Here is a 27,671-nt window from a genome sequence, read left to right on the forward strand (position 1 = left end):
CCCATCAGTTGGACTTCATGTTTTTTTTGTTGCCTGATACTTATAATAAGTATAATTTTAGAATAAAAAACAAGATTTAAAAAATCCTTAGACCATCAAAATTTTATTTTGTAAAAATATACAAATATATCACATTCATTTTCTTCAACAATTTGATCGATACCACGATAAATAAAATAATTATAATCTTAAGTACAACGTAATGTTTCTATTTTGTTACAAAATATAACTTACAAATATGTATACAAAATATAATTCATTTGGTTTTACCGATTTACGCTCCGCTTTTTTAGATTTATATTTTTTTATAATATAAGAGTAGCAGACTAGCGTACAGTCCACCTGATGGTAAGTGACTACTCAACTACTCAAACCGGAACACAGCAGCGCCTAACACTGCTGTTATTAGGTAGAAATAGGTGTGGCGGTGGTACCGTCGAACCAGAAAGTGTTCTACCACCTTCAAAGACTTATAATTATGAAGAGTTTGTAATTTACTTTTAATAAATAACCTCAAAATGCGCTTATGATCATATTTTTGTTAATGTTGGAGAATAATATAGTTGATTCACTTTCATTTTATATTTTCAATTAATTGACACTTGAAATTAGGTATTTCTTAAAAATCAGAATCAAATAATTAAAATCTGGTATAGGTATCAGTTATTAGTGTTCGACAAAGGATTCAAAATTCATGTTTCTTTTTTAACTTTTTTCGTCTGTTATAAACACCTTATCATAATACTAGCCAAGAAATCTACATCTCGAAATCCATCACTTTGTATATCGCTTGCAATTTGGATAAATGATTCTAGAAATTCCCACACGTCGCTCCTTCGAAAAATATATTTTAATAAAAATAATTCAGTTTTACTTCACAACCGAAATTACGAGATATAAATTACAAGTAGGTACACAGCCCAAAGTACGAGTATATATTCTTGTACAGCAATTTATTAAATTTATACAAATTGCAATGACTTCGTCTTCTTACTTTTATAAATTACAAAATGTTACCTTATAACATACTGCAAAATTAATGAAATATTTATTTAAAAATCTTACAGTAAAAATACGCAAACAAATACCAAAACAGTCATATTTGTTGAAACGTAAAAACTCCTGGTAAGACTTATTCCTTAACAATGTATCCTAACGCTTTCATTTCCTTGTCGAACCTTTCATCCCTGTATTTCTTAATCTTCTCCAACCAATCACCAATAGTCACGTGGTTCCGACACGTGCCACCGTACCTCGCAGGCAGGCATTGCGGATCTATTTGTTTGTGAAGAGACTTAAGGTCGTACCCGTGGAAATGTATTCTGTCCCAGGACCGCTGGGGAATAAACCGCTTAAATAGATAGATGAATGTGTTCAGGATCCAGGAGTAGTTTATGATGTGGCAAGACCTGAGACGCCCTGGCGCTGAAACCTGAAATAAAAAACGTCGAAATTATTAAAGGCCAGTGTTTCAAAAATTTTTTTAATACAATAAGGAAGGTGACAGACGAGCGACAGTGGGCGATGATAGGTGTCGCCGACTATCTCCAGTGTCCCTTGCAAACTTTCGTCCACCGCCGTTACCTGTTGACGGCGGCTTTTCGGTTTAAACTTCAAGTTTAACTTCAAACAAAACTTTTGAAGGGAATCAATATATTTTGTTGATTAATATTTTATAGTATTCTATTATAAAGTATCCGTACTTAAACATAATTAAAAGAAGACGAAAAAAGATATTAAATGTAACGGCTTATAAAAATCTAACGAAAATTCTATGAAGGTTTTCGTCACCAATATTACTTTTTAGCGGCCGGATATTAATTTCTTCCGAGTTACGAAATGAAAATTAAACACTAAATTATTCTTGCGTGCCTTGGTGAACGTTGGATGAATATAAATTCACAGAAAAAATGTAATTCTCGTCTTTTAGATGGCATCTCTTGTATTTCTCCTACAACATTGAACCTACGAAAAGAGTAATAGTGGTGTTATTCCTGGCTACTGCTCCTCTTCCAGTAGATGTAAATGAACTATAGGTACTTCATAATTTAAAAAAAAAATGTGAGCCGTCACGGGACGCCTGGCAGATGTGAAACATCGACATTATTTTGTAAAAGTAGGTAATATGCAGAAAAAAACATTAATTTTTTAATGTTCATATTTATAACAAATAAGAAAAAACTTTCGTGCGCTGCACGCCATCAGCTGATTTTGAAATACAATTCTGTCAGTCTTAATAAATTTATTCTCTGAGAAGAATGACATTAAAATTAATTAATAATTTAAAAACATTGTATGCAATGATTTTTATGTGAATTTTAATCTACCAAGATAGTAGATTTTACATTTGCTGGCGCTCAAAACACACCAAATATACGCGTGCTTAATGCACAGATAAATGCATACTTTAATTATAAAAAAATAATTAACTTACTGATGACTTGATGGTGTGTCATAGTGTGATTTTGCTTTCTTTGCAGAAGGCTGATCACTTTCACTCTCTAAATTATCACGGTCAGACATTTTATTATCAGAAAAATAAGCGGGCAATACTTAAAACATACAAAATACGTCAAGTGGTGTAAAACGAGTTAAAACGACTCCAGTCGCTCTCGCGCGGCGTAGTAATACACACGAATGTCACTGAACACGTTAAACGTCATTATTTTGAATTTTAAGCCTCAAAATGCCTTCTTGTGCAATGCATAAATGCAAAAATTATGCTCGAAAAAGAAACAAGATTCATGGAATCACCTATCACACGTAAATGAAGAGAAATTATTAAATTTTGTTTATTTTTCGTGTTCGATCCGCCATGATTACATGAGTAACCAGAAAGAGACAAAGTATGTTTTTGTCAATGAAAGTGATAAAGACGCAAAATGCATGACCATGCATTTTGCGTCTTTATCACTTTCATTGACAAAAACTTTCATTGATTGAATTGAACTGTCATAAATCAATGAAAAAATTTTCATTGATCTATGACCATAGATCAACAGAACAGAAGTGACATTTTATTGAAGCTCACGATGTTCATACGTGTATGTTATAGTTTAAGATCCCACTGCTTAATTTTTATATTAGTGTGTTTTAGTCAAAATATAACTTTTTATAGTTTATTTTAATAAAATAAAATCGATATATGGGAAATTCTGTATCCTAATCTCTAAATTTTCTTCGATATCTGTGGTAAATAATAAAAAATATTACCATAAAATTTATATAGGATAGTATACGGTATTTTAAAATTTCTTTAATTGAATAAATTAACCTAAACATAATTTAATAAACAATCTTTGTATAGCCAGAAATTAATCCTCAAAAAGACCACGGTAAGATTATATAAAATTCGCATGTCACGATGTTAGTTACTGTACTCCTGCGAAACGCTCTTACTGATTTTCATCAAAATTTATATGCATATTCAGTAAGTCTGAGAATTGGCTACTATCTATCTATTTTGCATATCTCTTAAGTGATAAGGGTTGTTCACCCTTAACATTTTTTTTATTTATATGGCAACACAATGTTTGCTGGGTCAGCTAGTACATTTATAAAATGTACACAACTTTGCAATTAATGGTCGTGTGTAAAATAAAACTGAAAATAATAAACATAAATTAGTAAAGATACTTCGCCGCCTTGAAATTGAATGAAGCCACAAACGGCTTATTAGTAAGTTTTTTTTTAATTCTTGACAAATAAAAACATTTTTAGAGAAAATTTACAAATAAATAACTAATACTGCGTAATTTACATAATAGATAAATAATTATTTCAAATATTTTAGGGACATTTTAGCACGGAGACGTGGCAAAACTTTTTTACGCAACTATTTCAATTCTCAAAACTGGGTACATTTTCTTGTTAGGAGTGAGTAATCTTTACTAATATACGATAATAAATATAAACAATTTTTAAATCGTATATTTTAAACCAGTCGATACATCTGTATAGATACATTCTTTCATCAAATTATATATTTATATAATAATAATTTATTTAGTTAAACTGTACTATAACATTTCTACGTAAACGATGTACTAAAACTATTATCGACAGTTCTGGACATTTTTTACCTTCTGTTCCATTATTTCATTGTCTTTGACAAGCATGAGTATCAATGAGAAATATACGTCCATACGTCCCGTTTTTAACGGGACAGTCCCTTTTTTCGATGCTTCGTGCCGTTGTCTCCGAAATGAACCGTTGCCATTGTCAATTAAGTAACAGTAAATATTATAATTGTGAAAAAAACATGGGGTGCTCCATTTATCAGTTTTCATAAAGCGCCCCACATTTTTTGCACAATTATACTATTTACTTTTCCTTAAATGATTCCTAGATTGAAAATTATTTTGTACTTTTTAGTTAATTTTATCATAAAAGCGTGTTTTTTATTATTTCTAACTATATTTTTTCAAGTAAAAAGTATTTGACATAAAAAAATCGATGTCCCGTTTTGACTGAAGTAATCATTGGTCACTATATTCCATGGTCAATATTTACGTTTGCGTACACTTGAAACGCAAGGTCAAACACTAGTTGTCTTTTTTTATCACATTGTTCTAATAGCTCTGTCCCTTATAGAACATTTGTCTATGTAGTTAAAGGTAATCGTCGCCACGCCAGAAATCTTTTTTACGTGCGGCTATAGATGTTTCACATCAAAAATAATTCTACCACATACCCCCATTATATTGACGATCTGGTAGGCGACAGTGGGCGTCAGTGTGGCGACCTGCCGGAGAGTGAGTCCCTCCAGGTCCACGATGACGGTGCAGCCCAGGACCTGTATCTTCGGCTGCCTGATGCCAATCTCCGACATCATCACTCCGGTCCGCACCAAGTCTTCAACGGAGAACTCGCTAGGATCCCACACACCTGAGAAAAATGAGCGATACTTGTTTTACACCAAGTCATCATCATCATCATCATCATCAACCCATTTTTTTTAATAATTTCTCAGGTATGCAGGTTTCTTCACGATGTTTCCCTTCACCGTTTAGCAAGTGATAATTAATTTATAATACGCACATAACTTTGAAAAATCAGAAGTCCGTGCCTGGGATTTGAACCAGACCCCTCGATCGAGAGGCCGAGTTTCTTATCCACTAGGCTATCACTACTTTTACACCAAGTAGAATTGGTAAACTTCAGATACCCTTAATAATATTTATATGTTTTTTAACATTCATTCGTCTAAGCAAGTGATAATTAATTTCTTATACGCACGTAACTTTGAAAAATTTGGAGTTCAACTTCGGACTCCCCAGATAAATGACTCCCCAAATAAGAGACCGAGTTTTTGAACAATGGTTCAAAGCCTAATGAGGCTATAACTGCTTGACGAAATGTACTCACAAGTCCATATGGCGAATATGTTGATGCTCACTTATCATTTTTATTACATACTACATATTTATAAAATCATAACATAAACATAGTAAATAACATACTAGTCGTGGGCCAACCGATGTAACACAGTTGTCACCATACCAATTACCTTTCTTGTATTTGTAGTTATCATATGTACCTATATCCAATGTCTTTGGCATTAACCAAATAGACACGGGTGTAAAAAGTGTTATTTTAAATGTGTAATAATAATATTATTATAAATAATACGAGTAGGCACGTATATTAATTAAAGAAGATCGCAAATTGTTGCGAAGTTATTTTATCACAATTTTGTAAGATGTAAATAGAATACGGTTTGTATAATGCTACTTAATTTCAAAGCAATTATATTTTGTTTTCAACCGACTTCAAAAAGGAGGTGGTTATCAATTCGGCCGGTATCTTTTTTTTTTTTATGTATGTACACGAATTACTCCGCCGTTAGTGGACCGATTTTAATAATTCTTTTTTATTGTGTAGGGACGAGCTGGAAATTGGTCCCATTTAAATATGGTTAGAATCCATCGATGGGTTCTGGAGAAAATGAGGGGCACTCCTCCACCCATGTAAATATAACAGCCATAACTTCGCCGTTTATGAACCTATTTTAATGCCTTTAATTTCGTGTGTGGACAATTGCTACAAGTTGGTCCCATTTAAATATGATAAGGATCAGAGTGGGTTCTGGAGACAAAATATGTAACTCCTCAACCGATGGGTATAATTAAGTTATGTTTGACGATATTTGGTGTAGGTTCTAATGAAATTGCAAAACCAGTTTATCATTAACTATTTAAGGGTCTGATAATGTGGCTCGGAGTCAAAATATGTAACTCCTCAACCGATGGGAATAATTGAGTTGTGTTTAAAGATATTTGGAGTAGGTTCTAATGAAATTACAAAGCCAGTTCATCATTGAATATTTAAGGGTCTGATAATGTGGCTCGGAGTCAAAATATGTAACTCCTCAACCGATGGGAATAATTGAGTTGTGTTTGAAGATATTTGGTGTAGGTTCTAATGAAATTGCAAAGCCAGTTCATCATTGACTATTTAAGGGTCTGATAATGTGGCTCGGAAACAAAATATGTAACTCCTTAACCGATGGGAATAATTGAGTTGTGTTTGAAGATATTTGGTGTAGGTTCGAATGGAATTGGAAAGTCAGTTCATCATTGACTATTTAGTTAGGTTAGGTTGGAACATATAAGATAATATAAAACTAAGCGAGCAGGGCGCGGTAGCGCCCTGCGAGCGTGTGGTTCCAATAAATGTAAATTCAGACCTTACCTTCATTCATGATCACGTTTTTGCAATTTTATATTGTATTCATATAAATGTTAGTATGTCATCACTAAAAAGGGTGAAAAAATTTTTTTAACAAAAAATACAACCGACTTCTATGTCACTACAAAGTAAAAAATAATTGAAATCAATGTTGGTTTAGTACATATTTCTGAAGTCGGCGCTCATATTAGACACGCTGTTTACATCGTTATCCAACTAAATATATTGAATTGAAATATTTTTTGTTAAAAATTTTATACTTTAAACCGGTAATACTAATAAAATACCGTTGGGCTTTGTTTTTCATAAAGAAAACGTTGCCCTATTCAACTGAAAACGTAATTAGTTTTTGTTCATCAGAAAGAAAATAATTTTTCTCATTTACTAAGATATAAATCGGGTTTATTTGCACAGCTATTTGTGTACCTATTGTAACTATATTTTGGAGTTCTTTAGGGAAATTGAAACAAGATTATTTTTACAAATCCGATAGATTTAAAAAATGGTCACCATGATTTATAAGATTGGTGAGATTTAGGTAAATACTAACTATTGTGACCGGAAAATAGAAAAGATTGTTTTTAATTAAGAGCTATTGTTAGGTAGCTATTTTTGACAATAAAGAAAATTTAATTTGATTTGGTTTGCAAGTTAATAAGACAAAATTTAATTATTCAGGTATAACATACGTTACATAAGTCACGTTATACGTTACGTTACGTGACGTTTTTATTTTTTTTTACCGCCAAAACGTATAATTTCTGTCGTGCACCCATATACACACTTTTTTATAAGCTTTCGTGTATCGTCTCGACAACTCATTACTTTCCTACTATTAGGTCATATCTCACTCAGAAAGAAATGGATATAGGCTGTAAGACCATCACGATTACTTACAGCCGTCCGAAGAGGGCCGCACTATATTTTCATTCAGCGTTAAAGAAGTGTTAATAAAATTATTTTCTACATTTAATTGGTGATAGAGCTATTAAATTAATTTAGACCAATTGGAGCTTTTCAATATGGAAATCAAAGATTTATCTTATTATTTATAGGAATATTGAAAGTAGAGTATCTATATTACTCACCAAACCTGAATATAGATAATCTTCCAACATCTGGTCGGTCATACATAGAACCCTCAAAAACGTTTTTCACTTTAGTGAGGCTCCACAGGTCCACGCCCTTGTACAGCTCCGGATACTCTTCCCGAAAGTTACAGTAGCGTACTACCTGAAAAATCATTACTATAAGACAACGATATTAAATTGTATAGTAAAAGCGTGTGGCATCACGTTTAACCGATTCCGTGCGGATGGCACCACAGTTGTGCCACATCCACACGGAATCGGTTAATAAATAGGTATCATAAGGTTTTAAGGTTAATGTAAGATTCTAAGGTTAATGCCTTTGTGGTTCAACTCCGGAGGCACCACCGCTAATGCTCTTATAATATGAAAGAAACAAACTGCCTTAGAATTCACTTGATGGCAAGTGATCATTGCCGTACCTCAGATACGATTATATTCCTAGCTGTGATTGGTTAGAGGTGCGTTGCTAGCCCTGTGCCCTAAGTTGTAACGTTGAGTATATCTCCCTTGCCACACCCTTCAAATCACAGCACAACAGCGCATAACACAGTTGTTATAAGATGTAAGAAATAAACGTCATGGTGGATATTTTAACACCCTAACTATGTAAAACAATGCATGGTTAAATTGCTTTGTCATGCACGACAAGCATGACGAAGCATAATTTATTAATATACAATATATAATTAAATTTCGGAATATTTTTATTCCGAAATTTAATTGTTGGCTTATGACCTCTCGTCATGACGGCAACCTTGTCAAACATCTAATTCAAAATAAAAAACGCAATATGATTAAAATTCAAATTTGAATAGTTCTAACGTTTCGCATTGTTGATATACCGGTATTTTTGTAGTTATAAACGACACAAGATACCTACCTACCTATGATCATCGTCATAAAATTCTGAGAACCACAATAGAGAGGTTTTCCTTTTGATATTTCCTTTAAGCTGTAATACCTACTTATCTCATTGAATATACCATCAAAGAAACAAAGGTGAAATGTTCTGAATAAGAAATAAAAGCATGAATGTGAAAGTGCCTAACCAGTTTATGTGCCCTTGGTACGACGAAGTCTCTAGACCGAAGAAATCGCAGAAGGAACTCGTCGTCTGTCCGATGGGGCCTGCATTCGTCACGTTCTGAAAGAAAAAGTATCACTGTTTTTTTTTTGCACGAAACACTTTGTGTATTTTGTAAACAAAAAGTTTTAAAATAATGGTCAGTTTCAAACAAAAAGATAAGAAAAAAGAATAAGAAATTTCTTCCACATACCGTATATCATTTCCCTTAGCTCTCTGATAACTGACGCTCTGGTATGAAGATCCTCGTTGCATTGTTCCTGAGCGAGTTTCGACAATTCCGGATCCTCTTCCGTATTTAACTCCGCCTCGTACGCTATCTCCAAGAAACATTCATACATTATGTTCTCCTGGTAAAGTCAGTCCTGAAACAAAATGGAAATATTTTTAATCTTAGTTAACTAACCTTTTCGTAGACTACCTAACGTACAGATAAATAAAACATTAAATTATGCTAGTTTTATGTTTTATGAAGTTATTTTATTATTACTTTAAGTACTTTCGTTATTATTAAAGTAAATAGTTAATATTAATTTCACTTGTATGCCCTAATTTAGAGATTAGGTAGTTTATATCAATTTAATCTTTATTAGATGTGAAATATTCTGTCATAAGACATTATAAGTTGAACCTTTGAAGAAAGACTGATATAGCTTTTGGATTAAGATATTGAACCGTGTCTAATACTACCAATTTAACTTAATATGCAAATATAATTACGTATACATAAATCAAGTCATATTAATTGCGTTCTTCAGTACAAAGCACAAAGTACAACTCAGTATCTTGGTTGCATTATTGTAGGCTATTAAATGCTAAAACAAATATAACAGTGCCATTTTAAAAGACGAAAAAATAGTAAATTTAAAATTACATAAAAATTTTCATCATCATCATGGGCAACCCCACCGTTGGGTGTGGGTATTTAGAAAAAACCGCGTTCCTACCACTAGGCCATCACTAATAACTAAACTTTCTTAACATTCCCAAAATTTCCTGCTCTGTTCACTCTCTCATACACGTGCAAGTTTAATTTCTATTTAATGTATAGTCTTATCTCTTTTGGCTTGAGATTCAAATTAATAAAGTTTATTAACACAATCCTTAATTACCTTCTGTCTTAATAAGGAAGTCTCATCATAAATTAAATCAGTTATTACATTAAATTTATATGTACATATTATTTATCTAACCTTCATCGTAATACTTACTTAAAATTATGTTTTAGAACTACACAGTATATATATTACTATATTTTTAATTACGATAGATAATTATTTTGATTTTCATTTCATACATAAAATTCTTAACGGTAAGAATTTTAATTCTATATTATTAATTTTATGAATGTTGATTATTACGATAATATTTTTTAATTATTTTTGGGTAATTAGCCGGTGCAGATCGAGATTCTTAGATTATGTTAAATTGTCATACGTAATTATATGTCACAACACGTCATTATAGGAACAATAGTTAAAACGACTATAAGGGAAGCGAAGAACATTTAAAACATAAGAGTACACGTTACCTTTATAAAATGGAAATAGTTTTAGAACCATAGGTAAAATTAAAAATTTCATGGCAAAAAAAAACTTTACAATTTGAAGAACTCTCTAGGAAACGAAATTATAAAAACTTTAAAAGTTGAGTAACGCTTGTACAATTAACAAAAAAAAATTGACAAATTACTCGAAATAAATATCGAACAATATGTTATTTATTATTAAATTAGCACACTCATTTTTATCAAGTATTTTGCCACTATTGCTGATTAAAACGCTATCAGGAGAATCGTAATATGTTTATTTAAAAATCTAAGTACGCGTATACGAGACATATGTACAAGTACATTGTTTAAGTTCATATAATAAACAAGTGGTGCCCGCGGCTTCGCCCGCATTTTAAAGAAATAATATGACATACATAAAACGGAAAATTTGTACCTGCACTGTAATGACAGTGGTGCCATCTGTCGAAAATTGGTCTTACCAACTCCCAAACCCTCGTGCGCTCTTGGACAACAACTTTGCTAAAGATCATCACTTGATCAAATGCATAGTTTCCAATTCTGTAACTACTTACGAAATAAAAATTAATTAAAAAATACCTTTTCCTACAGACTAAATTGTGAATCTAAACCATTCTCAAGTCCCTTTGAACACACACAACATATTTCATCAAAATCAGTCCAGTCGTTCAGTGACATACACACGCACATAAGAAATATATATATAAAGATTTACGTCAATAAGTACTTCGTACTATGTACTCTACAAGTAAGTAGGTAGGTAGGTGGAAATATAAAATTTTGCGAAATACCATAAATATTACTAAAGGTCACCTCGAATAGTATATTTCGAGCTTCCACTAAAGTAATTAATATTCATAAATTCCAGGGAGTACAAAAGTCAAGTACAATAAAAGTTCAACACAGTTACAAAATAATTCATAAAATTAATGAAAGATAAAAATTTGACATTTTGAACCGATGAAAAGCACTTGTTTGAATGTCTGGAGCGAGCTAATTTTATTGAATTTTTAATCAACCATGGAAAATATTATGACAGGTTTTACTGGAGGGTAAGGGCTTAGATAATGAAAAGGGGTTTCAAGTTCTATTCCTTTTTTTAGGTGACAACAGTCTTAAGAGACGTAAACCTCATGTTGTTGCACTGCAGAAGCTAAAACCATGAAATTGAGAATTAAATTACATTTTATGGCATCCACTAAGGAATAATTTTTTTGTGTTCTAAGCCTAACCGAGTACACTAGGGATTAGGAATTTCTTTGAAAATCAAACACGTTGAAAATTTGTATTTGATTTTATAGTCTAGGCGTTCGAAGCCGCGGGCTGCTGCTAGTACATGCTGTAGGTATAAAACTTTTTACTTATTTCAATGCAAACGGAACAAGTCGAATTATAGCTGTATAATAAATGAAGCTGTTAAACTCACGGAACGGAGGCTATGCGACCGACGAGCACAGGGTCACCTCGTGCCTCGAGCGGGTCAACTGATATCATGATATCGCATATTATGAGGCCACTTGTAGGTAGGGCTGCCACCTGTACTGTGCGGCTAATATATAGTATTATGACTACAAATAAATGCAGTCAATTGTATTAAAATGTTATACATTTTAATCGATAATTCAGATGTCGTGACGCGTGAAATCGGTGCATGAATGTCGGTGAAAGATAAGTATGAGAACATGTATGTTCCTACTATTTTTTTTCCAAAATATTTTAGTAAGTATAGCATTTGGTACTGGCAACCCTAAATATAGGCCGGACGGGTCGACCCCCACGGGCACTTCGCAGTGTTGGCACCAATATCAACATTTAACACACTACTAAACTGTGAAATTGTAATATGACTATGTATTGTAATATGAGTAGATTTATCTAAAATCTTGCATATCTTGTATGGTGCCGTGGAAGCGACACAGAGTTATGTGGGACTCTTACCGCACTAAAACCCCCCCGGTGGCCGTCCTCGGCGCTGCGTAAAGGACTCCAGGATTTCCAACGGAACGCAACCGGAGTCCTCTTAGCGCGGTGCCCCGTCGGGTTCCGCCCAGGTGAGCTTGGCGCTCGCCACACCGACTGGTGTATACGATGGAATGCGACCACACATACCGCCGTCCTTCCCGGGGTCCCTAGCCGGACAGTTCGAGCTCCCACTCTTGTCGCCCGCAACCCCCAAAAGCATTTAGTCGCCTCTTACGACTGGCAGGGGCTACCGTAGCCCTATTCTAGTCCCGGAACTACCGGGACAATACCGGTAATACCTTTTTTTTTTTTTTTCTTTTCGAGGGGGAAACCTTCAAAAGGTACCCGGTGCCTTGGGAGCGACACGGGGTTATGTGGGACTTTTACCGCACTAAAACCCCCCCCGGTGGCCGTCCTCGGCGCTGCGTAGAGGACTCCGGGATCTCCAAAGGAACGCGACCAGAGTCCTCTCAGCGCACTGCCCCGTCGGGCTCCGCCCAGGTGACTTTGTGTCACCACACCGTCTGGTGTATACGACGGAATGCGACCACACATACCGTCGTCCTTCCCGGGGTCGCTAGCCGGGCGGTTCGAGCTCCCACTCTTGCCGCCCGTAACCCCGAAAGTCCCTTTTAGTCGCCTCTTACGACAGGCAGGGGATACCGTAGCCCTATTCTGGTCCCGGAACTACAGGGACACCGCGCCTGGGGCGTTACGTACGATACCGGTAATACCTGCGCTTAATTTAAGTAGGTTTTGATATTTTGTATTGTAATTGTGTATATGTAAAGGGTATTTTTTTAAAGTAACATACTAAAATTATTCAGTTTAATATGTTTGTAAATATATTTCTTAAGACCTATAAATAACATTTATTTTCATATTATTTAAATGAGGTAATATAATAATTAATGACACTAAATAAATGACATATGCTAAAACTATTTAATTTTAATTGGAAATAATAATTGAACTTAATGTTACATGCCATTAATATATCGTGATATTAATAGATTTATGATGACGTCAGAACTATTACTATGAACAAAAGAACATATTAAGTAAATGGAAGTAGAAGTAAGGTTGATGAATGAAGGTAAATAAATATACTTCATTGTGCTCAAAAATAAAAAAAATACAAAATAGAAGAAAAAAAACATAATATAAACCACATACAAGAAGACGGTGTTATCACTACAACGGCGATCTCTCAGACAACCGTAGTTGGTGAAAACTATTTGTAAAACTTTGGTAAAGGATACATTAACTTTGGTAAGTTTTGCAATAATATGTGAATATTATTACAAGACTTATTAAACTATTATTATTACCTATTACAAAATACTTACCAAACTATTATTACAAGACTTACCAAACTATTATTATTACTATATTATTGTTACCTATTATAGTAGGTATATATACAGGTAAAAAATCGGTTAAGTAATTTAAATTTTCGAAGGTTGTATCAACATATTGGTAACGTTATGAGTTTAGTAGATATCACATTATGCATTGGCTCTTCATTGCGAAAGATTTTAAGGATAACTTCATTAATAAATGATGCACAAAAGTCATAAGTACCTATTTATTAAATATATTTCTCGAATTGGCATGGATTAAGGTCATGTTAGATGCTGACCATGAGTGGACTAATGGACTCCAAACAACTTGGAAAACATTATGATGTATGCAATGTAGTATTGAATTATAATTTAGATTAATGCATCATATACCAATATTTTTACACCTATTTTTCTTTAACTAAAGTTGTTTGGGCGAGATTGCCACCGTGGCGATAAGACAGCTTTTTGTATGTTATTAAGTTCTATTTTACGTCATTTTTATTTTTGTGCACAATGAAGTATGTTTTCGCCTTAAGATGTATATAAACTCGCCGCCATACATCAGGCAACAAAGTAACAACAATGTAAGTGGCTTGTAAACTATAATTAAATGTATACCTTACACAGACGAGTGACGCAAGCCTCCTTTGTTAATAAGTCGATCCTTGAATATGACATCGCACCTGGGTACCGACTAGGGTACTAGGGCTGGAGATAATTAATGAGGTATCAAAATTTAACGAACGCATGTAAGCTGGCATTGTAAGACCCGCTAGATAGAGTTGATTTAGAGACTTGTTACACTAACAAAGGAGTTTAAGGTTCAATTTTATACCTGATAATTGAGTTAAAATTACCAACTGACTTTATTAATTTATATTAAAAACATTACATGAAAACGAACATAACTTTATTATAACACATTAGTAAAATATGCCTATGTAATTATACGGAAGTATATTGCGAAAATAATTTGAAAATGTTTAAGTTTGAAATGCTAATTTGAAGGCATGCCTAACCATATACTAAATATTATTACATGGCAGCATATTATATAAACACAAACTTAATGTCAATTCAGTCACCTTATCCCATCAACACTATTCCAGTGTTCTGTTGAAAACACCACTTTTACGCGGTTGTAAAAATTTAATTTTATATCTAGAGACGTTAGGCACGTGGCACCGTAGGAGGCGAAATAGGCATGGCCTTTTTACGATATATTTAATATAAATAAATACGTTACACACTACAAACTATAATACTTATAGTTTAAAAACTAAAAACCACGCTAAAAATGCTCAAGGAAAATCGTTAATCCGAATTCCTGACGATCCTGATGAGGAAAATGGGATAAAATTATTAAAATCATTTATTGTCATCGGTTCTTGATAATTGTTCAAAATTTTAAATTAATCGGACCTTTGAAGTGGGTAAAAATCGAGTTCAAAGATTCTGTTACATACATACAGGTGTAATTCTTAGGTCAGTAAACTTTGGTGCCGGTGTTCTGCCGTGTCTTGTCGTCCCAATGAAGAAGCGGCCAAAGGTGCTATGTTTCACTATTTGTACAGTTACCCACGCAATAGCTACGTAATACAAACGAATTTTTCTATTCAAAACCGCAATATACCGTTAACTGTTCAAATTGGCATGACGCGTGGTAATGTTTCAAGGTTTTGTGCGAATAAGCTGATTATTCATTTCGACATTACCGAAAACATATTCTATTTTACGCCATCTTAATCTAGTTTTACGGTAAGTAAATTTTGAATTAGATTAAGAATTTTTATGTACCTGCTGAATATAAGTGCCGTTAAAATAGAAACTGAGGTTTTCGTCCAATACGATTCATCTACGAAAATAAATTTACCGTAAGAATATATTGTATAGCAGTAAATAATAATATGTAGATGAAATGTGACTTTACTCTGCTGAGCAGGTTTTGTATTATTCCGATTTTTAGAGAAATGTAAATGATATAGTTAAGCTTACACGTAAATTTTGAGTTAGTACTCATAATAAGTGACAGATAAGAATGAGTAATGTACGAAATCTAAAAAAATAAAATTAATATGTTAGAGTTACCATATAATTATATGATATGGTAATCAAATTATGAGTTAATAGAGGAAGTGGAACTAGAGCTATTTATTTAACGTAGCTACCTACACGTTTTATCGTCTGTGTAACAAATTATTTTAATAAGCAATTTTTTGCACTCTGTTCAACTTTTTGTGCAAAATTTAAAAAAAAAGATTTTCACAAAAAGAATATTTAATTTAAAATGTTATTAAATTATTATAATTATTAATCAAATAGTATTTTGTAAGATTTTGTCTTACACAGTCAAAATATTTTTTTTATTATTTCTGGTGTTCTACTAACATTTTTCATCAGACAAATTATTTCTACGTACGTACTGGCCACATAATGATATTAATCATCTGAAATAGTTTTCGCCATCGCCATCTACCTATCCAACTGGGGCGAAAATCGGCATTCGATATACATATAAAGAGCAAATCTGGACTACGAAAAATAGCGTGAAACAGCTCTATGGTTCTGGGCGCCTAACAAAACAAAACAAACATAAGTCGCAGTAGGTAACATACATACTCGTAACACGTACGAGTACCTACTGTACCCTTACCAGGAGTTTTTACGTTTTGGCAAATGTGACTGTTTTGGTATTTGTTTACGTATTGGCCCATACTTCACATTCCAACTTCTGACACAATCCGCTAGGGGCGCTGATTGGAAACAGTCATATTTGTCAAAACGTAAAAACTCATGGTAAGGGTACAGTACCCTTAACAGGAGTTTTTACACGTAGACAAATTTTATACGTAAACAAATACCAAAACAGTCATACTTGTCAAAACGTAAAAACTCATGGTAAGGGTACTGTATACATAGCTGTCCTGTCAAAAATATCTAAGCAGAATAGTCTAGATGCCTTTCACCAGCGATTGCCCTCGGTCTAGAGCAGTTGATAGAGCTAGACCAGCAACGATGTCAAGGTCAGCCGGCGATCGTGTAAGGCCTTATTCACACGAGCATTTTCAATGCGTACATGTTACACTAAATATTATTATTCAAATACATGATCGAACATACACAGTAGGTATCTATCAATTAATACATATTATCTTTAGATAGCGCAATCCGAGATATGCATAAATATGAATATCTTATCAATTTTTAATATTATTTGAAGGCTTAGGTATTTGGTGAAATATAATCAAAGTCAATAATTCTTTCAAAACGATTTATGATTTAGTCCCAGCGATTTATGATTTAAGTGAATGAATATGAGCGATCTTAAATATTTTATATTTTTAAATAATTTGGTCTTATTTGTATTGAGTCTCTACGGGACGATATGTTCGCTCGGCGACAAAGTAAGAATAAAACAAATAAATAATATGAGTGATTTTCTAAACAAACGCAGCGTTTTGAACTCTAACGTGAATAAGGCCTAAGTGAACTTAGTAAAATGCAAAATGTTTACAAACCTGTTTTGTACGTACAACCATCTTTACTAGATATAATGTATACGGTATTAGACGAATGTTTATGGACACAGGTTGATATTGACGGCTACTTGTAGTTCGTGACACGATTTATAAAATGTTGGAGTGGCCCTTGATTAGTTTTTAATGAATAGTTAAGTAGGTCTTTTACTCATTTTGAGGTCATCAGATTAACCGTTATTCTGGATACTTACTGACTTATATAAGATATTTTAGTCCTTAATTGTGAGAATATAATGCAAACTTAAAATTTAAAAGTTTAATTGTTTCACTGTTAAATCCGTCATAATTAATATTAATTAACCGTCACTTCTAAGAAATACAGATGACTTTATTTAAATTTCAATTAAATTATAGTACCTATTACTCTTTGTTTTATTTGTAGCAGCGACATAATCACATAGAGTTGATTATGATTATGTAGCTGTTTCAATTAAAATTTTAACTTTATTTCAGTTTTACGCAATTTTAGCTTTATTTCAAAACAGCTTCAAAATATTCCACTTCCACTACAATTTCCGGTAACACTTGAATTATATCATACCCAACGAACGAAGTTTTGTTTCTTAATGTTAGAATTAGAAAAGATGTTATCAAAAAACAAAATATTTCATGCAAAGTGCATGTTTAAACGTCTCGACAGTTATTTCGTTGTGGAGTAGATGCAGTGAATGAAACTCCATAACACACATTTTTTCGTAAAAAAAAATAAATAAATGTCAACTTACGGTAATGGATGTTCCATTAGCGTAAGTGAAGCTGTTCCATAGGACTAAGTTATTTTTGAAATTGGGTAGAGTATGTATCACAGAACCGCGAATGGATACAGTCACTGCGACTAAAATTTTCGGTTCATCATTTTTCTTATAATAATAATAATAATAATAATAAGCCTTTTATTTATCTTTAACCTAACCTAGATACATATAATAAAAGTTTAGTAATAATAAAACGAGAAATAAAATAATTAAGTTAAAGCCCCTTTGCGGGTATAGGCCTCCTCCAGACGTCCCCATTTTCCTCTATCTTTCCCTTTCTCTATCCAATCTGTGCCCGCTATTTTCCTTATCTCATTATTATCTATCTATTTTTCTTATAGTGTACCCTATTGTATGTATAATTATATATATTATATTATGTGTGTGTTTGTTATGTAACCTATTGATTGTATAGTTATTGTATATACTTACATATATAATTATATACGTATACTCTTCCTAGACATTTGAATACCGCCTTGCACGTTTTCTGCTTAGCCTAAAGGTAGACTGGCAGAGAATGCTTCTAGCATTAAGTCCGCCTTTTATACCAGTGTTAGTTAAGGTATAATAAAGTAAATAAATAAATAAATAAAATAAATAAAATCTGAATATCACAGATAATAAATACAAGAGCTAACTTCTGATGTTCTTGCTCGATTCACTTATGACGAATGAAAACCACAAGCCTGTGAGTGTGTACATCTCACAGGGTTCATTGTATTATGTTAGGAGTGTTTTTGACGCTTTTTAACACTCATTTGTGATTGACGTCAGTTACGACTCATATCTTATTTAGGCCCTTACATCCATGCACACAATGGTTATTAATCGAGGGAGCTCCATGCTTGCATTGTTTTTTGCATCAATTTCCTTAATAAAAATATGAAAACAAAAACTTGACTGCTTAAGAATAATTGTTAGCCTTAAGAATTCAACGACTCCACAATTTAAGTCCGTCAAGCCGTTTGGACTGATGGGCTTAACAAAGAACGAGACATACCTACATATACTCAAAAACTTCACTCTCCGCAGTTAGGAAAAAAAAATCAACACGCTACATTGCTGATATAAAGCAGAAATAAGTGTAGCCGAATTTGGTAACAGGTGAAATCATTATTCCAATATTCCATTGTTAAGAGAAGAGATGGCAATATATAGATAAATATCATTAAGATGGCACACAATGTAGCATCAATTTGGTTACGAGTGCTCTCAGGGAATCGAACAAGTTCAAACTAAGTCAAAGTAAGCGGGCTAATGCAATTTGCAAGTTCCCAGTAAAACTTAACATACAATTACAAGTACGCAAGACAGTTCTCACAATTCAACTGTTACTAATTATAATTATAAGAAATATTAGTAAAACTCGTTTGTTTACTTTAAAAACTTCTTGAATTTAAACTAAAGTATTAATTTATACAAATCACAAATATGAAGTTAAAATATTTAATATTATTGGGCCATAGACTTAGCTTTTCGGACAGAGCGGAGCCCTAAATGAGCCCTTATACCTATACGCCCATATACTGTATGTCATACTTCTATATATTTTATAATATTTTTTATATAATATAGGAGTAGCAGAATAGCATTCCACCTTTTTTTTTACTGCCGCCCATGGACATCTGTAATCAATCCCAGATAAGTTTAGATGTCCTATCTGAGATCGACCACAGATGCGCCGCTACACCTAAGGTGGAACGCTTTGGAAAAGTATGTCTCCCTTACCACACCCTTAAAACCAGATTACAGCAGCATTGCTGTAATTAGGCAAAATTAAACCTAAAAACTTTAAAGTTAATAATTCGTTTATCAACATCATGCGTGTCTTCCCAGGGCTCTACAATTTAGGATCTGAGTCTCTAAAAAGTACACAGACATACTATTATTTAAGCCTTCACACCTAAGTCATGATTGTTATAATAATAATAATAATAATATTCTTTATTGTACCCAATATAGTAAACAAAAATAAAAACATACAATTTAGGACGATACAAAAGGCGGCCTTATCGCTAACACAGCGATTTCTTCCAGGCAACCTTAGGGTGAGGAGTTAAAGAGGGGATGAATTAAAAGAATAGGTAGGGTGCAAATAAATATTATTGTAAATACGACTTAATACATAAAATCAAGTGTAAATTTAAGATAACCATAATAAAATAATAAACATACTTAATATAGATATTTATATATAATTATAAACAAATAATAAACTAAAGGGGAAGAAACTATAGATTAAAATTAAAAACAAAGATAACACAGTTTAAAAAGATTGAAAGCAAGAGCACAAATTTAGGAAGGAAAAACAGTTAGAGTTTAAGGTAATGGGATTTGACAAGATTTTTGAAGGAGTATAAGGATTGGGAGTAACGAATAGAAACAGGGAGGGAGTTCCAAAGACGGATAGCGGATACAGTGAAGGATTTTTTGTAAAAGGAAGTTGAGTGAGAGGGAGTATAGAGCGCAAGATTTTCTGAGGAGCGAAGGGATCGGTCATGGGACAAGTGGAGAAACTGGAAGCGTTGTTTAAGGTAAGGAGGGGCAGTTGGATTAAATAGTAAGCAATAGAGAAGAGATAGAATGTGAGCATTCCGGCGAAGGCGAATTGGGAGCCACTTGAGCTTAGCACGATATTCTGAAACATGGTCATACTTTCTTAGGCCAAATATAAACCGTATACATAAGTTTTGGAGACGCTCAAGCTTATTTAATTGCTCCTCGGTAATGTCCGGATAACACACATCAGCATAGTCAAGTATTGGTAGCAAGAGAGACTGTGCAAGCGTAATTTTAGTTGGAATGGGTAAAACATTTTTTAGTCTTCGTAGTGAGCTCACTGCAGCAAAGAGTTTCCTACTGACCTCTGAGATCTGAGGTATCCATGAAAGGTGTTGGTCCATGTAGATACCCAGATTCTTTACCTTATTACTATAAGGAATATGCACATCATCCAATACAATTGGTGGTAAGTTGTGCCAATCAATCCTAGAGGTCAGTCGCGAACTCCCTATAATGATTGCCTGAGACTTAGTAGCATTCAATTTTAAGCCAAAGGCTTTGCTCCAGGTCAAGATGCAATCTAGATCAGCATTAGCAATCTTGATGGCGTTGGGTAAGTTGTTTAGGCACGCATGATTGTAGATTTGCAAATCATCTGCATATAGATGGTAGAGAGAAGTGAGATGAAGACTAATAGAATTTATGAAAATAGTAAATAGGAGAGGAGACAACACGCCACCTTGTGGTACACCGGCGACAGTATTCAACCAGTAGGAAAATTTGTCATCAATTTGAACCCGCTGCCGGCGTCCGTACAAGTAACTATGAAACCAGTCAATAGCCGTCGGAGATATGTAGAGAGAACGCAAGACCCCCAAGAGGATATCGAAATCAACAGCGTTGAAGGCATTGCTGAAATCTAACAGCGTCAACACTGTCAGCTGTTGATTTTCCATCCCCATGCGTATGTCATCAGTGATTTTTAGCAATGCAGTAGCCGTGCTATGACCTGGACGGAAACCGGATTGTAAAGGATTAAGTAGAGCATTAGCGGAGAGAAAAGAACTAAGCTGTTGATGGATAAGGCGCTCAAGGACTTTAGATAGGAAAGGAAGTATAGATATGGGTCTAAAATCGCCAAGGTCGGAGGGATTGGACTTTTTGGGTAAAGGGATGACGTGGGCATCTTTCCAGGTCGAAGGGAAGGAGTTTTTACGGACGGAATTATTTAGAATGGACGTAATGGAAGGGAGAAGTATGTCAAGGAGAGGAATGATCATTTTCCGGCTAATGCAATCACTGCCGACCGCATTTGATGGTATGGAGAGTATTGCCTTCTCGATATCACGATCCGAAAATTGACTAAACGAAAATAAAGGAGAAGTTGGATTGGGAAAATGTGACAGTTGATTTAAAGTTTTTGCTTTTGTTTCGCTATCAATGGAAGACGTGGCGGAAAAGTGACGATTTAAATCGTTTAGGTCGAGATTGTGTGGGAGAGAGTTTTTTGGTGATTTCCCAATTCCTAAAGTTTTTAAAAATTTCCAGACCCTACTAGGGTCCTCATTTTGAACAGACTTATGGATATGGCGTCGTTGTAGATCTCTACACATCATATTGCACCGATTTCTTGCGGATTTGTACCGCTCAAGATTACTTCTGCTGGAATCTATCTTGTACCTCGACTTGGCAGAATTTTTCTTATTTATTAAAGCCCTCAAGTCGTCTGTGAGCCAAGGAGCTGGTGGATGTCGTATGCGAACTGGGCGAACAGGGGCGTGCAAGTCATAAAGTTGTACTAGCAAGGAGTTAAAGAGTGCCACCTGTTCGTCAACAGTGCTTACACTCTCAATGACTCCCCAATCAATATTAGCAGCATCATGTCGAAGCTTTGCAACATCCATTCCACTGAAATTACGCTGAAGGAGAATCTTTGACTTAGCTTTAGGAGGACGAACTTTGTAAGACATATAGAGAAGGTCGTGATATGAAAAACCTTCAGCAGCACACTGGCCATATTTTGCAACATGATCCAGTGATGATACAATAATTAAATCGAGCAGAGATGGGTCACAATTTGGAAAAAAGTGTGTTGCACTTAGTGGCAATATATTAAGATTAGCCGCATTAACTACGGACTGTAGTTTGTGTGATCTGACATCCTGCTTGAGTAGACAAGTATTAAAATCACCCATAATAATTGTATGGTCAAAAAGTGGACAATGATCTTCAAGCAGTTTGTCTAGGCAGGAAAAGTAATCGACGGTAAGAGACGGGCTGTAAAAAACGCCAAGAAGTAGTTTTGCATTAGAGAGATGAACTTCCAGAAAGAGATGTTCAGATTCGTTCCCAGAAATGTCCTGCGGTGATATACTTATAATCGAAAAGGGGATATGGGAACGAAGATAGATTGCAACTCCCCCACCGCCCCGAGCAGTGCGATCGTTGCGAATTAGGTGAAATCCAGGAAGAGAATAAGCCGTGGAAGGGAGACATGGCTTAAGCCACGATTCCGAAATAAGAATAGCATGAATATGTGTGCTATCGAATGATGACAACATGTCGGGGTAATGTGCTGGAATGCTCTGTGCATTTATATGGACTATGTTAAAATTTTTCAGTACATCTGAGAAATGGGAATCTAGAGTTACGTTTAAAGGAGGAATACTTTCAAAACTGTCATTACTACTCAATCCATCTGTGGCTGAAGAGAAGGATAAATTGTGCTCGTTACTATCATCAAATTGCATATTATGGTAATTCAATATATAAACCAGTATTTAACCAAGAATATAAATTACATAAACTAAGTATAAATATATATATATATATATATATAAACTAGTGACTTTAACTCCTACCCGCCAGCATGTTGGAAGAAATAAAATGATACACCGAAATAACACAGACACAAGGCGTAACAAGAAAAATAAAAAAAAAAAAAAGACATAAGAACTAAAAATTAACAGAAAAATAGAAGTATAACAAAATAAAATAAATTATAAAAATCACTACAGCAATACGAGATTATTTAAACAATTTAAAAGAAAAAGATATGCATTATTACAAATTTAAACAATAATCAGTAACTTTGTCGTACGACTAACTTGTCTTACCGGAACATAGTCTGGTAACACAAGGTGATTGTCTATGCACTATGAAGTTGATATTTGACTTTGACGTGATTGTCAGTGAGTGCTGTAAATAACTATTACTTACATTAAAAATGAGAAAGACAATCAAATAATAGGGTAAACAGTAATTATAAATGAATACCGCCAAGTCTATCGTATTTAACATATAAATATAAATACAGCTATAGTGACTCAAAACAAACATGAAAACACCAAAACGCTACAGACAGACCACAACAGAGATTAAACGTAAAAAAAGAAGCCAAAAGAACATAGAATAAAAGGAGTACATAAAAGAACTTACAAGCTAGCGACATTTACTTATTCTTTTGTATTCGCTTGGTGCGAGTAGTATCCCTGCCGTCGGTTCTGCTCGCGCTTGGAGCAGGCTGCACGGACGATGAAGATGCCGCTGGCTTACTGGGAATAGCATCTAGCTCCGCCAAGCATTCCACCTGGTGGTGTGAGTCATCTGGAGCCAGCACATGGACAACACCATCACGGGTCCAGCACTTGGTGATGCCGAAGATCTGCCTAGCCCGCATGAAGACAGTGTGGCGACTCTTCGTGAGGAACTCCGATTGTGTAAAGCCTGTGCCTTTCAGTTTACTTTTGGCAAACCAGACTTTGTCCCTCATCGAGACCTCCCTGAACTTCACTAGCAAGGGTCTAGGTCTGCTTTCTGAGGGACGTCCCAAGCGGTGACACCTGCTTATACTGTTAGAAGAAAAATCAGGAACCTTCAGCTTGCTGGTAAGAAGATTCGTCACGATGGTGGTTGCAGCCTCTCCCTTTTCTTCCGGTACACCGTGTAGGAGTACCATCTTGCGCCGGCTTCGCATATCCAAGCGTTCCAGTTGCCGAGCAACAAATTCGATTTGCTTCTGCACGGTGTCCAATGCAGACAGCACAAAGAGTCGAAAAGAAGCAAAGTCAGTTGCAAGAGCTGTTGTGGATGGTGTGGTGGAACTTTGCTGCAGCTGCTTTTGGAACTCGTCCATTTTGCATGTGAATAGTTCTGACATGGCAGTTAGTGAGCCTTGTAGAGAGTCCATAGTTCTGTGTATTTTGCAGTGAGTTTGATGTAACAGTGAGATTTAATGTGGAATTAGTGCTGGCTGGTAGGGAGGATGTCACAGATATATCAAGGACATTAAATTGTAAGTTAACTTATTTTTATTGTATTAAAATGTTAAGACCTCAAAAAACTTGTGTTCACTTAATGACACCTACCCTCCGAAAAAAAAAAAAAAAAAAAAAAAAAAAAAAAAAAAAAAAAAAAAAAAAAAAAAATATATATGTATATGTTATACCGTGCCCGTACCAGCAGTAGCACTACCATGAGTTGGCATAGAAACGCCACTATAGAAATTGTAAATAGAAAACTATTGTCATTTTGCTAGTGAATAACATAACTACTATCGTTACGGTATTTCTTGACAACGTCTCTCAAATTAATGACTCATGGGACCGAATTTGTATGGCAATAGATCATAATGACATTCGCTAGCGATGTGATTTCGATAGGTTTTTTACGTATCGAGTTACGTAGTGGCTCACACTACGGATTTTAGTTCTACGAGTAACCACCAGAGGCGCTGTACAATTTTTCATACATTTATTTTACGCAGTCGCTAGCGAGTAATACTTTTGTAAACTCATGGTAGTGCTACCAGGTATTGTTTGTAATAGACATTTACAATGCCTGTCAAAGTATTTATAGCATGTTTATAGCATATAAACATCAGCTTCATATCAATATGACGCAACGATCATATTACAGTTGTCTAGATGTCCCAACACAATGGGTGCGCTAAGAGCGACCCATTCTTATGTTTATGCAAGAGGAAACCAATCATCAGTGTAGTGCTGCTGCGTTCTGATATGAATCAGAATTGCGAGGAAGACAGATTTTCCTATTTTTTCTAAAGTAGGTATTTTGTCTTTAGGAAGAATAGGTGCTTAGCGAATCGAAAGGTTTGTCACTGAGCCGAGGTCTCCCTCAGGAATAATTAGCGATAATATTTATATAGCCCTAACCACACACGACACATTAATACAAATACAAACATACCCGCATCTAAAAGATATATTAATAAGAGTAGTGCAAGTGTTTGAAGTTTTTATTTTCATATCATGAGCTTATCTATGGGATCGAACCTAGAACCTTCGGCATTGCGGACGCCAACACTAAATGAGGAAACAACGACTAATGAGGAGACCATCTAAGCCATCTCGGGAGTGACAACGCTGGATGATCGGTTCCTTATAGAATCCCTGTTCTATAAGGAGTTAATCACATATGTCCATGGGCAGCAGTGACCATTGCATAAAAATAAAAAAATAAAATAAAAACTGTTTTGTGAAGTGAGGAGACATTCTAAACCACCTTTTTTATGTGGACGTATGTTCAACATCTTACTTCAACAGTCTTAATTCAACAGACTTATTTGTCGATGACGATGTGAGTGACTTGACTAAATTTAAGATTTCACACCTTTAAAAATATTATAGCCAATTTTCCTCAAGCTTGTTTTGAAAATACGTCAAGCCAAAAATCTTCCAACGTCTTTAAAATATAATATTTAATTTGTTTTCTCATGTACTTGCAGTAAGACTTTTTCTTTCATTCATGTGAAAATATTTTTAATACCATTTTTAAAATACCATATATTTCTAAGTATTAAATTTAAAAAATATAATTTATATAGGTAGGTGCTATTATTAATTTAATAAGAGTTCTGGTAAAAATCAAGTAATAATGAATAAAATATTTTTAATTTTATTTTTCTATTTTAAAATAGTTTTTAACGAAATAGTTTTATAGTCAGTGTCATATTAGAATAAACAATATTATAGAAATAAAATCTCCCACTTACATTAAAAATTCCGGTCATCGACACTTGACTTCTACAAATGTGTGCAAGCTATTGCCAAAATATCAAACACTTTTATAACTCCAACTGATATAGTCTGTGTTAAAATAAGACTAATTTACATTGATAACCATATACAACTCATAAACTTGTTTTAAACACTCACAATGTTACACCTTTGAACAAAAAAACGACTTTATATTCAAACACTAACATGAATCTGACAAAAACGTAATAAGCTCACACTGCCGCATAAAATCACTGAACACTTTTAGTAACTTTGTGCAATACGTAAATAAAAAATACATCCATCAGCTGTTACACGGCGATTCGCACAACATCACGGGCGTTATAAAATCTTTGTCTAATCGTGTCTAGTGAACACCGCAGCGGTATGTTCCGCATTCGTCACTCTGGCATTGACTCCACAACACGTATTCTTGGGTACATCCTATTGAGTAAACGATTACAAAGTACTAATGCAACACTAGAAAAATAAAATTGCCATTTATGTTAATTTATCAGACCAACAGATGGTAATCTGGTGAGGAATTTGCGAGTTGCCAATTTTAGCGACAATGTTTGCCAATCGCCAAAGTTCAAAGCCACACGTTCGTTTCGGTTGCTCGTTAACGCTTCACTGAAGTTTGAGGCAACAGCTGACATCACACGTGATAATTGATAAATGCAGCTGTCATTGTATGCTCCGGCGCAAGCCACTCCGCTAATACCAATAAGGGATTTGTCTTAGTGTCAAAGAGTAACAAGTAATCCTCTTCAAGGAAATATTAATATCTTAGCTTTATAAATAATCATTCAATTAACAAATTAATTAAGAATAAAAATTATTCTCAATATCACTTATAACAGTTATAACAAAATGTCCGCCGATTCATACAATCAAGATTCTCAGTACCTACTCATTTAACAAATTTATTTACTTAACATTAATAATAATTAAATCTTTAGTTTACTTAATTGGCCTCTGTGTTAACTGGTCATTAACTGACACTAGATATAAGTACCTACTCGTAACTCAAATATATAAAGACTTCGATAGGAGCCACTTCTGCGATTTAAATATAAAGATGAAACTCTTATTTATTTTAAAAGCACGCTTCAAATAATAAATCTCCTCAATTTACTTCGCAATATAAC

At 34.2% G+C, this 27,671-nt stretch overlaps 1 protein-coding gene across 2 annotated transcripts; it reads right to left on the reverse strand.

The window, feature by feature from the left end:
- Window positions 1-78: 78 nt before the first annotated feature.
- On the reverse strand, window positions 79-27,149 carry LOC140749083 (clavesin-2). 2 transcript variants are annotated; one of them, XM_073082107.1, is made up of 6 exons: window positions 11,823-11,859; window positions 9,059-9,230; window positions 8,831-8,925; window positions 7,779-7,923; window positions 4,694-4,887; window positions 79-1,432 (listed from the first exon to the last, which is right to left on the reverse strand). In XM_073082107.1, the coding sequence occupies exons 2-6, from the start codon at window positions 9,204-9,206 to the stop codon at window positions 1,133-1,135; spliced, it is 882 nt and encodes a 293-aa protein (XP_072938208.1). In that variant the 5' UTR covers window positions 9,207-9,230; window positions 11,823-11,859; the 3' UTR covers window positions 79-1,132. The 2 variants fall into 2 exon arrangements, with proteins under 2 accessions (XP_072938208.1, XP_072938207.1); XM_073082106.1 differs by lacking the exon at window positions 11,823-11,859 and adding an exon at window positions 26,517-27,149 and having other exon boundaries at window positions 80-1,432.
- Between the last annotated feature and the right edge of the window lie 522 nt (window positions 27,150-27,671).

Source organism: Epargyreus clarus, unplaced genomic scaffold (genome assembly GCF_041222505.1).
Source record: "Epargyreus clarus isolate Ecla_fem2 unplaced genomic scaffold, WU_Ecla_fem_2.2 ptg000017l, whole genome shotgun sequence".
In the NCBI taxonomy this organism is placed as follows: domain Eukaryota; kingdom Metazoa; phylum Arthropoda; class Insecta; order Lepidoptera; family Hesperiidae; genus Epargyreus; species Epargyreus clarus.

What these genes read in the sequence shown, in the direction of transcription:
- LOC140749083 (XM_073082107.1), bottom strand. Translation starts at nt 9,206, where the DNA reads ATGTATGAATGTTTCTTGGAGATAGCGTACGAGGCGGAGTTAAATACG. An exon ending in GCTAAGGGAAATGATATACG is followed by an intron (nt 8,926 to 9,058) that starts GTATGTGGAAGA and finishes TTTTTCTTTCAG; the next exon opens with AACGTGACGAATGCAGGCCC. An exon ending in TACCAAGGGCACATAAACTG is followed by an intron (nt 7,924 to 8,830) that starts GTTAGGCACTTT and finishes ATGATTTTTCAG; the next exon opens with GTAGTACGCTACTGTAACTT.